At 37.6% G+C, this 12,783-nt stretch overlaps 1 protein-coding gene across 1 annotated transcript; it reads right to left on the bottom strand.

The window, feature by feature from the left end:
- Positions 1–1,405: 1,405 nt before the first annotated feature.
- On the bottom strand, positions 1,406–8,387 carry LOC148215399 (vomeronasal type-2 receptor 26-like). Its single transcript, XM_088143668.1, has 5 exons — positions 8,226–8,387; positions 7,162–8,022; positions 6,254–6,349; positions 3,452–4,311; positions 1,406–1,445 (listed from the first exon to the last, which is right to left on the bottom strand). The coding sequence occupies exons 1-5, from the start codon at positions 8,385–8,387 to the stop codon at positions 1,406–1,408; spliced, it is 2,019 nt and encodes a 672-aa protein (XP_087999794.1).
- Between the last annotated feature and the right edge of the window lie 4,396 nt (positions 8,388–12,783).

Genomic DNA, 12,783 nt, shown 5'->3' with positions numbered 1-12,783 from the left:
CTATCACAAACACAAATTGGACTCAAACGAGCCATGAGTGCTCTGGCCAGCTATTGCTCTGAAGAAGCTTTCAAAATCAATTATAGCAAGACTAAAATTTTGGTCTTTACAAAGAGACCTGAACTGTACATTTGGAGGATAAATGGCCAGAATATTGAACAAGTTAAATCCTTTAAATATTTGGGAATGGTTTTTCATAGCTCTACTCCAAACGCAGTGCGCACCAAAGCTATGTTATACAAAATGCTCAAAAAACAGTGGCTCCAATCCAATCCTTTTACTTTACCAGGGGGGCATAGCATATCCCAGCAGCACTGCAGCTATACTCAGCTAAGTCTCCCATACAATTACTCTTCTATGCCCAGCTAGGACCCTATCCTTCTTTTACACCTTTGGAAAGGGTTCAATCCAAATTCTTAAGGGCCATTTTTCAGGTAGCCCCTTGTATCCCAAATGTAGCACTAAGGAGGGGAGCAGGTTTGTCCAAAGTCAAAACAGGTTCATGGACTTGTATTATAGCACATTGGCTGAAACTACTGTTTTTCCCTACAGGTTTGGGTTCTTTCCTTATCAAGGATAATTATAAATCAGTATGGTTCAGGACTATCTTACAAAAACTTCAACATCTCGGCTTCTCTAGTGAGGCATTCCTAATGATGGGCTACGAGCGTGCATTCAGTGAATGCAAACAGAGTATCAAATACCTGGAAATCCAGTAGGACCAGTCTGCTTTGCCTAAGAATGTTTTTTTGAGCAGTCAAGCCTTTTCTTATAAGTCAACAAGATACCTAAATTACACCGCTGTCTCCAAATTTCAGAGGGCACTAACTCTAGCACGCTGTAATGCTCTTCCTATAGCAATTTTGGAGGGCCGATACAAAAAAGTCGCATATGAGCTGAGATTGTGCCTCTGTGGACAGGGGGCTATTGAAACTATAGCACATGTCCTGTTATACTGTATTTTCTATAAGGACTCATGAACCCATTTAATAACTCCTCATCTGATAAAATATCCAGGAAATTCTGATCTTTTTCATGTCCATTTGTTGCTCTCTGATCAGAATGATTTAGTTTCCCTGGACGTAGCTAAATTTTGTTATATTGTCTAAAATTAGGCAGATTTTGATTACCCACTGATGATCCCACCAATCTGTAGATGTATTATCATGTTCTATTCACTTCATTTAATGTATTTTTAATGTATTTTCAATGCATTTTAATGTATTTTTATCTGTAATTCTGGTCTGTAACCATAATAAAGATGATGATGATGGGAAGATGTTCCAAAATTAATGCTTTCATTCCAAAATCTAAAACATTAACATGATTTGAAAAAAAGTATTACTGTGAATATTCTATTGAAGGATCAGATGCTGACACATTCTGAATATTTATTCACCTTGAGTTAATGCACTATAAGGAGATGGATTCTTTGTCCCAATACAGTGCAAGCTAGTTGTTGTTGTTCAGTCATTAAGTCGTGTTCGACTCTTCGTGACACCATGAACCATATTGCTCCAGGCCTTCCTGTCCTTCACTGCCTCCCTGTGTTTGCTCAGTTTCATGCTCATTGCTTCAGTGATGCTATCTAACCATCTCATCCTCTGCCGTCCCCTTCTCCTTTTGCCTTCAACCTTTCCCAGCATCAGGGTCTTTTCCAAGGAGTCCTCTCTTCACATTAGGTGACCAAAGTATCTGAGCTTGAGCTTCATTATCAATCCTTCCAATGAGCAATCAGGGTCGATTTCCTTTAAGATTGACTCCTAGCAGTCCAGGGGACTCTTAAGAGTCTTCTCCAGCACCACACTTCAAAGGCATCAATTCTTCGGCGCTCAGCCTTCTTTATGGTCCAGCTCTCACAGCCATACATTACTACTGGAAAAACCATAGCTTTGACTATGTGGATCTTTGTCGGCAAGGTGATGTCTCTGCTTCTGCAGGCTAGAAGGGACCACAAAATATTGGGCTCCCTCATAGAAGTAAAGTTTCCAAGTTAAGCACCATTGAACAGACCCTACCTCAAAGAACTTATTCTCTTCAAGGCACCACACCCAAAGAACAATTTAGAGAAATTGGAGTTTGAGTGTAGATGGATAGCACAGAGGATAAGAAGAATCAAAGCTGACTTGTATGAGGAGAAACAGAGAATAGAGCAGGTTTAGTCTCAAGGAACAAACAACAGCAACAGAATGGTAGTTCAGTTAGTAGTTATCAGTTACTTGAAGAGGAGCTACAGAGAGAAGGCTGTCACTGAAAAATTGTTTTAATTACTGGAATACACCTTTCAGTCTATTGTTAGGAAATCCTTCCTAATGGTGGGAACCATTCAAGGTATTAAGTGGGATGGCAAACTTCTTTTCCTTGGGTGTGTTCAAGCTGAGACTACACAGGCATCTTTAGGAGATGGATCTGTCCATCCTGTAAGATCTGGGAGAGGTGACCTGCTGAGGGTCCCATCCCCAAGGAGATCAATCTATAGGGACCCAAGTAGAGACTTCTCAGTGGTGACAACCTTGCCATAAAATAAATTGCCCTAATATATATGGTCTGCTACAACTCCAAAGAGATTCTGCAGAAGAGTACAATGTTGGTTTGTGGGAGAGAACTTTTGGGGAAATGCTAATTTGTTGTTGTTTTTAATCTGGTCTGGTTGGATTGTGCCATGTTTTTTTCTGTTAGTTTAAATCTTTATTTTTGCTGTTTGCTGCCCACATATGACATATGATGAAGATGATGATGAAGAAGAAGAAAATGATGATGATGGAGATAAGTAGATAGATAGATAGATAGATAGATAGATAGATAGATAGATAGACAGACAGACAGACAGACAGACAGATGACAGAGGCTTTTTTCTGGGTTATTTTATTTAACTTTCACTTTCTAAGATCAGAAATAGGTTTATTGAATAAACAATCATAAACCATTTGGAATACATAGAATCTTAATTGCTTGACCAATTTCAGATCTGTTTCAGACTTTTAGAGAGCTGAATCTGCAAACATCCAGAGGAGGGGTATGAAAAGAAACAACAATGATGAAAATTCAAATCAACTGGATTCCAATTTTCCTTTATTATCTTAGTGCTTATATTTCCATTTGGTAATTTTCTGGAATATAATTGTGCTAATTCAGAAAGTTTCATGGGGAGAGTTAAAAAATTAGAATTGGTCCACTTTACAATAGCTTCTCGCTGGTTTTCCTAAAAATAACATGTCTTCCCACACTAGTCTCTATGAGATTTCTTTGGATGTTGTTGGGAAAAACCTTCAGTTTCACAGAATTTCCCATGTAAATATATCTTTGTTACATGAATTCATTTTCAGACTTAAAATGGTAAACAACCCACCCTTCACAAAAATCACTTAAAAATACTTTCTAATTTTGTTTCTTAACAAAAAGACATAATCAAATAAAAGAAAAAGGTATTTAAACATGTCTTCTTATCAGTTGTTCCTTGTTGTTTAAATCAGGCCGCAACACAATAATGTAACACTTGGGGAAAAAGATACATCCTAGGAGTCCGGCACTAGAGCACAAGATAGAGAAAATCTCCACAGCCACCATGGCTTTTCCCTTGGTGCTCAGGTATGTTGGAAGAAAGGAGATCCACACACTGCAGAAGGCCACCATGCTGAAGGTGATGAACTTGGCTTCATTGAAGCTGTCAGGCAGTTTATGAGCCTGGAAAGCCACAATGAAGCTGGAAAAGGCAAGGAGTGCCAGATAGCTCAGGACACAATAAAACATAAAGACTGAACCTTCATTGCATTGCAGAATCATTTCTTCAGTGATTGAGTGCATGTCTAACTCTGGGAATGGGGGAGAGGTTGACAACCACACCATGCAGATACTTGCTTGGAGGAGAGAGCAGAAAAGGACAATAGAAATGGCCAATCTTTTCCCCACCCATGTCCTCATCCGAGATCCTGGCTTGGTGGCCATGAAGGCGAGAGAAACAAGGATGGTCTTGGCCAACACACAGGAAATGGAGACTGAGAAGGTGAGACCAAAGGCAGACTGTCTGAGGAGACAGGTGACTCTCCCAGGTTGTCCAAGAAAGAGAAAAGGGCAGAGAAAGCAGAAGAGAAGGGAGATGAGGAGAGTGTAGGTGAGATCCCGGTTATTGGCTTTGACGATGGGACTGTGTTTGTGCTTAATAAATGTTCCAAGCACCCATGTTGTAGTGAGGAAAAATAAAGTAGCAACAGTGGCTAAACTGAGTCCTAAAGGTTCTTCATAAGACAAGAAGCTAATTATTTTCACGATGCATCCATCTTTGTCATGTTTTGAGTATTGATCTTCAGGGCACTGAAAGCAAGCAACAGTGTCTAAAAAGAAAAAAAAGCCTATGTCAATGCAGATTCATGAAACAGAGAATTAATTCCATGCTTAGAATCATATATTTTTAATGAATAATGAACTAATGACTTTGATTTCTTCATTGTCCCTTTCAGTTTCCAAATAAATCTCTTGAACACACAACCTAAAAAAACTGATTACCAGAATGTGTTCAGGAGAACACACCCACAAATGGTGTACTTGTCTGAAATAGAAGTCTGGCTGAAATTTCAATTTCATCTCTATAACAACAAAATCAGAGGATTTTGTTAACTTACCCATCTTAATGGAAATTTTCCCCTCTGGGCATGGAACACAGTCATAGCAGCAGAATTTTTTCCCTTCATTCTTCCTCTTCTGATAACCAGGGCGACAATATTCATTGCACAGAGAAATAGGAAGGACCTAGTTATCAATATTAAAATTTTGGAGGATGAGGATTTATTCTTTTGGAAAAAAAAATCTGTTCTTTCACTTAAAATGAAATGTACGCTACTGTTACAATAAAAAGAAAAGTCCTATCAAATGTATGTACAAAAGGATTGAGAAATAAGTTGGATCTGAGAATGTATTTCAAAACACAGTTAGGTACATTTTCAGTTTGCACTGTAATTTGGATTTGTGAGCACAGCTGATCTGGAATTCCAGGTTTTTTTCAATTGGATTCATATGAGGATTTGAACACGTAATATTTCATTAATTCAATTCATCGATTTGACCAGAAGGATTGAGTCAATCAAATTTCCTCTAAATCACAGCTTCGACGAAGCTTAACTCAATGTAATATGGTTGCTTAAATGCATGTGTTTTTCTTTCACATTTCCATTTCAATATTTGAGGGAAGTGTAATAAATATTGTGCACAATATTGGTTATCTTAGCTTTTAACAATTAATCAGGAAAGAATGTCATTTCTTAATCTAGTTAATCTTTTTTAGAAATATTTTTATTAAAAGTTTTATCTATAATAATAAAAGGTAATACAAACTAAAAAGAAGAAAAAATAGAGAGAAAAGTGGAAGGAAGTAAAAAAAAAGAAAGCTAAAATAGAAAGAGAGCAAGAAAGAAAAAAACCAAGAAAGTGACTTCCCACTCTCATCACAACCAATATAAACAATTTCACTATCTCTTCACTTCCTCATAGTTAACAATTAACAGATATAAGTCTCTTCATCCCATGATTCAATTCTTAACTATGGGAAGTCCAATAAACATCTTTTCCAATCAAGGTGACAGCAAAAAGTCCAAACAGAACCCTAAAATAATCACATTAGTTAACAAATATAAAACTCATCATTCCATTTCTAAACTCTTAAATGTAGACAAATCCAATACACAATGTGTTTTCTAGTCCAGGTGTCAACAAGTCTAGAAAGAACTGTGCAGATTAACAAGATAACCCATTTTAACCCTGATCAAATCAGCCAATTTTATGTTCCTTCCTTTTCCATAAAACAATCTTGCTCTTTAATCCATTCAGATAACGATTATCTTGTCTCTCAAATTTCTTCACAACTTTAACAAGCCTTGGAAATTATTCCAAATAATCTACTGAACTGGCATATTTCTTTCCTTATTCAAATTCCCTTGTCCTCTGGTTCTCCCACCCTTCAGAGACTGATGCCTTGCAGTCTCCTCATAATGAGCAACTATATGGTGTACAATCTGGACAATCTCACTTCTTCTCTTTTTCCAGAGAAGGTCAAAAGAGCTTATCTACTTCTCAGCTCCATGTTCTTAACTGCAATCATCAGTTTTGCTTCTCGTGGAGCCATCTGCGGTCCACCATGCTTCCCTGGAACATCATTTTTAAATCTGGTTAATCTTCATGGGTTGCCTAGAAGAAGAAAAGAATTTCCCAACCTAATGAACCCATCTGAGAATGGTCATACCAACTCTCCTTGTAACCATACCTGATTAAATGATCGGTGCCAAACTATCATGTTCTCATTAATGACTAATTCCCTTCCTTTCAGAGCATCAGGATCTATTTTACCAACTTTTAGTCTCTGGAAGGAAGAATTGGGAAAAGTGACAATGTTCGTAATATCAAATTCACCTTCCATCTTCATTTGATCATAAAAAGTCAAAGTTTCTCCATGAGAATTATTGAATTTCATTCCTGTAAGAAATTGATGCACCTATACTATTGGGAAGAAACAAAACAGGAGAAAAATAACGAATAGAAAGGTACAAGCAATTCTGTCTTAATTGTACTGTACTTTTGAGGGACAAAGTCTGAAAACATGGACAGTCCATTTTTCCATCCTCTTGAGAAACTCTGTATAGGGGATAATAAGAAGGATCAGATACTTCTCTTTGAGGAACAGCTAAAAAACAGATAAAGTGGATTCCAGTTTTCCACATGTTCTGGTTCCCAGTCCCATGTGTCCTAGGAAGTGGTGTGTGAAGAAATGGAGAAGCAATTGCTCCTGACTTCCCACCCATTTTTCATTTTATGTAATTCTCACAAATAGAAGACAGCTATGGACATGGTAAGGACTGAAGGATAGCTGACTAGGCTAAGTAGGATTCCCCTATTCTCTTAAATAATAGGTGAAATGCCTAAAAAGCCACAGGGATTTGAGATCCAGGACCAGGATCTCAGTTCACTTAAGACATCTTTGCATCCTGAATATGCTCTGCGAATAAAATGGATAACATATTACAATGATGGAAATAAAGGTATACACATACATATTATCAAAGGACAAGATATTTAACTCCATTTTAATAGTGGCTTCTTCCCTGTTTGAATCACACAGCCTAACTTTGTACTTTACTATTATCTGCTACAAAGTTCTTGTAGCACACAAATCACCTTCCATGCTTGTATATCTTCATCTCCTGACAATTTATGCCTCACCAAATGTCTGTGATTAGATCGAAGTAAGGAGAGAACATGTAAAGCTTGAGCCAACACATAGACAGCATTATAGATCCTATAGCTGTGCCCGGTCAAGTGCATCTCAAAAAGAGGCCCAGGAATGTCCTCCAGCCTCTCCTCGCCAGTACAAGTGTTCTTGTCTTGTAGGGTCACAGGAGGAGATGTCAATGAACAATCAAACACTTGTTCCCAGAAAAGTGGAAAAAATCCATCTTCTTGAATCCAAGGAGGTTTTATCAACTTCAGGAATTCCTTGAACCTTGGCAATTCTTTTGAGGGAATTGTAAAAAAAATGGCTCCATCAAAGAACTGCCGATCCCATCTTCTTTGCATTCCTGTTAATAAATAATCAATCTGAGCAGTCATGATCCATACCTTTCCCAAGGAACTCTCCTCAACTCCAGGACCAAGCCAAAAAATGACATTAGTCACCCATGCAATTGTCAAAGATTCTCCACAGATGATAAAGGTATTGATCTTCTCATCAGTTATGTGGTTATAAATATTTTTCCCTTTCTGCAACATTTCAAATAATTTATCCCAGTAGGTTAAATATGGAATTCTTTCTGTACAAGCAGAGCAGATTCCATGCTGGGAAAGGAGGGGCTCCATGGTCTGCAGAAAACGTTCTCCATGCCGATTATCAATAGCAAGGAGCCCAACCCATCTCCACCCAAAATATTGAAGCAGTAGGATAATCCCAATGTACTGTGAAGACTCATTTGGGACCATGGAATAATAGAAGGGAATCTCAGCACTATGAATATCCTGTGGGGCAAATGACCCATATGTCACCTAAAAGAAAATAAACACATATTATAGAAATATATCAGCAACAGTTACAATTTCCCCCCCGAGACACTAATATTTGCCAACAAATTTAGTCAGATTGTTGAGCTATGTGGCCATCTTTCAGAGTATGATCAATTTTTGAGAGCCACATTTGGAAAAAGAGAGGAGGAGGGTGATTTTCCTGCCTTCCTCCTCCACAGTCCTACCTGTGGAATCTTGTAAAATTGTATGAGGTCTGCCACATAGGAGGAGGTTTCAGAGCTAAGTCCTCCAATGATAGAAATGAGCTTTTTCCTGGTGTCACATTTGTAGTTGGGGACAAATCTCTGTGATCTGAAGAGCAGGTCCAGGGTGGTCCGATAGGTCATCATAGCATTGTAGTAGCTGTCATGGATATCGAACCCAAGAGTGACATTGGACAGGATTTGTGGATTCTCATTGATCTCCTTCACAGCAAAGGCCAAGGAAAGGACATGCTGGTAGAATTTTGTTAGCACGCTGAAAACAAGATGATTTCTATGTCTCATTAAATATTTCTAGATTACTTTCCTGGAACCTCACAGAGGTGCTTGGGGAACTGGGGAATGACACCTCTACTGTCAGCTCTAATACAGTGAAGTAGTTCTGGTGATTTCCATTGTTGCAGAAATCACAGATTGTTGTAGCTGATTTCCCTCACACATAAAGTTCTCCTAATGAGAAATAGGATAGCATCTGATCACATTTTACTCAAGTACTGTTCTACACTTTCAAGCAAACATTAGAAAGTATAATTTCCTTGGCAAGTTCCAGGAGATTCTTGTTCATATGTCAAATTTTTATGCCAGTCAGAGAAGCTGGGGTTCTAACTGCACATTATATTTCGAGAGAGAAAAAAAGGGTTGTTATTTCTCACTTATTGTTAATGTTTTCTGTACCACTGATGTTTTTCAGTGCATCAAATAAAACTAAAGGAGTCAAGTTATGATACAGCCTTGAATCAATGAGACCTAAAACCCTACAAACCCACTGATCCCATAAAGAAGGAAATGAAGGGTTATTGTTCTTCTTCAAGGAATGCCAATCTAGGGTTCAGCAATCTGGGTTAATGGGTGCAAAATAAAAGGAAACTAGAGTGGGTGAAAAAAGAAAATGAGGGATGAGGTGGCATCTGAAAGGCAAAGAAAGAGAAAGGTGTTTTGCTAGAGAAAAGATTCAGCAACTTGATGAAAAGATATAGCTGCGTGATCAAATGCATTTTCATTAATGTACTCCCTGTACTGTCTACTGTCCTGTCCCATTCACAAAAGCCATAGACTTTTGATTTTGTAACCATTTAAATTTTGATAACCCGAAAGAGATTCTCTCCCAAAGTTTCACATAGCTGCTGACTGAAAAACGTTTTACTGTTTTAAAAAAGTAAATTTGCTCTGCCATTGCTCTTCTAGATACAAAATCACAGCAAGCCCTTATTGGAAGATAGCAACTTCCACATTTCTTGTAAGGTTAGTGTTATGCAGATGTCAATATACATTTTCCCCCAAGTATTCTGCTTCTGACACAAACTAGGCTTCCTAATCTAATGTTTTACATTTTCCAATACAGAATTTTGCTTCATTAAAAGCAAGCAATAACTTTATAAAATTCCATATGCCATTATGCAGTACCTTTCATTAGAAAGTGTTCTCATTATGAAAGAAAACAAGTCAATTTTGTCTCCAATCATTGCAATTCCTCTAACTAGAGATGCCACAAAATTCCTTACTCTGGATGTGCAAAGTACTCCTGAGAGGGATGCTGCTGAAATAAAACTTCATTAAATTGGTAATTAGCCATAGATACCATCCCACCAATGACAAGGTCCCCTTGCTGGTACCATTGATTTGGAACCATTATTGGATCACCTGGACAACACGGCAGAGACTTCACTCTGAAGAGTGGAAATATGAGAAGAAAGAACATTCTGGGCAGCAAATGCTCTCTAATACACAAAAAGATCTGAATGGTACTGTGGAGTTCCAGCAAAACAATTTAGTTTGGGGCAGTTGAAATGAAAGGACTTGCCTGTCCTTTCCTTCTATTCCCAAGCCTCCATGGGACAGACATTTCTTTATATATATATATGTTGTCATGTCTCTAATGTCTTTTTCAGCTGTTTACAGCTTTGACCAAGGGATCAAATTACTATCATTGGACTAATTTTAATGGGGAGATAATTATTCCTTCAGTATTTTTTCTCCCCTTGTTGGCCATTTTTTTTTAAGGAAGTTGAATTTAGTAGGTCCTAATTTCTTTTCTGTTTGTGGCTTAATAACTGGAAAAGTTCAGATCTGACTTTCAATTCACCTCAAAGTTGCTTTGATGATTAGAACTTCAGTAATTTTCCACTTTTCAACCAGAATATGTTTCCCATATTTCACAATAACCAACTTGGAAGTGCTTACACAATGTGTATTTCAGTAGTAAAATGAAGGGGCCACTAGTATTACTACCCAGCATTTTGTGTGAAGAGAAGATTGTTCTATTTAGGTTTTATAGCTCTTGTTATATTGTTATATGAGTAACACAGAACTTAATCCATACCTATTTATTTATTTTTAACTTTTGATTACAAAAAGAAGAAAAAAATACATATAAGTGGTTTAACAAAAAAGTGAAAGAAAAACAAAAAAGAAAAAAGTGTGAATATGTCATCATAACAATAAATAATTTCAATTTTATATATGCTTATCTAATACAAATATTACTCAAGCACAGATATATTTCTAAGAGATTTATATGACTATCATGTTTTTTTTTAACCTACTCTATTTTGTATAAACGAGTCCCATATTTCATTATACTTGTCCATACAAAGTCTACGTCTATGGGTAATCTGCTCATAAGTGGCAAGTGCAATCAGGTCTTCAATCCATTGAGTGAATGGATTTATTCTTTTTATTCATTCATTTTATTCATTCATTAATTCATTTATTGTATTTATATAGCCGCCCGTCTCACACAAAGTGACTCTGAGCGGCGTACAACAATTAAAAAGAATACATAAAAATAATTACAAATAAAAAACTGTAAAAACACACAAAAACAGGAGGGGATAATATTAATAAGGGAGCCATCGTAAAATCTCCCTGGTCCCCTGGGAACCAGGTCTGATCACACAGCCAGGTCTTGAGGGACTTAAGGAATGTTAAAAGGGATGGAGCTAATCTTACTTCCAAGGGGAGAAGATTCCACAAGGCGGGCATCATGGCAGAGAAGGCCCGCCTCCTGGGACCCACCACATGTAATTCTCTGGCAGACGGGACCCACAGCATGCCTTCTCTGCCAGACCTGATGGGTGGGCAGATGTAATGGGGGAAAGGCAGTCCCTTAGGTAACCTGGCCACGTGCCATGAAGGGCTTTAAAGATCAAAACCAGCACCTTGAATTGGACCCAGAAGCAAACTGGCAACCAGTGCAGCTCATGGAGAAGGGGTGTAGCATGTACCACCCGAGGGGCACACATAACTGCCCGCATTGCTGCATTTTGCACCAGCTGAAGCTTCTGGATACTCTTCAAGGGCAGCCCATGTGGAGTGCATTACAGAAATCCAAACGGGAGGTGAATAGGGCATGAGTGACAGTGATTAGGTCCCTCTGATCTAGGAATGGGCGCAACTGGTGCACAACATGAAGCTTTATCTTTCCAATGTTGCAATATCAGTCTTTTGGCCATAGTAAGGGCACAGACAATCCATTTACATTGTCCAGATGTCAAATTCCATGTACCAGGTATACAGTTCAAAAGAATATTATCCTTTGAAAATTTTAGCTTTTGTGACACAATCATATTTATATAGTCCACTACTTTCTCCCAAAACGTAGTAAGAAATCTTAGTAACATATGCTTAAAGAGGCATTGTCCTTATTACATCTCCAACAAAATGCTATTTTTGACCGTCCTTTTCTATACAGATGTAGTGGAGTCCAATAAATTCTAAATATTATTTTTTGTTGTATAAGTCGTGATTTAACATGCATTGGCACTCTTGCTATAGAGGTTAAGACACTCTCCCATTGTCTAGGCAATATAGAAACCCTTAACATCTGCCTATCAAATTGATTTATTGTTTATTTGTAGGGGTTTTTTTTAGTTTTAAAGGATTTAACAAGTTGTTCTAATGTCTCAGGTGTCTCAGAAGCTGAAAATGCTGCTGGTCCAAACAATGTCACTAAGAAATGTTGCAATTGTAAATATTGCCATTGGGTTACATCTGATAGGTGATATTTATCTCTTAAGACATTAAAAATTCGTTTTCATCTTCTATCAGTTGGCCCAAAGTCAATACCCCCGCTTCCATCCAATTTTTCCATATCACCATCTTTTCCCCAATATTTAAAATTGGGTTTCCCCATAAAGTCAGTTTGGCATGGGACAAAGAACCAAATCTTTTTTTTTTTTAATTGGACATTACATTCCATAACTTTCGACCTAATTGTGTCCAGAGATACTAGAGTTTTAGTATATTTAGATCCTAATACTGTCCATCCAACCAAAGGTGCTCTGTGTGTGTGTGTGTGTGTGTGTGTGTGTATTCCAAAGTTGCCCAAATCAGAAAATTAACACCACTTGTTGGCTTTCAGTATTTAATATCTAACAATAGGTAAGCATGATGATATAGCTCCAGATTTGGAAAACCAAATCCTCCCTCATTAATTGGTAATTGCATCTTCTGTAAAGTTATTCTTGGAATTGAAGAACCCCATAGAAACTTTCTAAACCCAGAATTTATTTTCTGAAAATAT

Source organism: Python bivittatus, unplaced genomic scaffold (assembly GCF_059951505.1).
Source record: "Python bivittatus isolate LINGU-HERP-01145 unplaced genomic scaffold, Pbiv_v1 ctg000360_np1212, whole genome shotgun sequence".
Taxonomy (NCBI): Eukaryota; Metazoa; Chordata; class Lepidosauria; order Squamata; family Pythonidae; genus Python; species Python bivittatus.
This window is presented reverse-complemented; position numbering and strand designations above follow the sequence as displayed.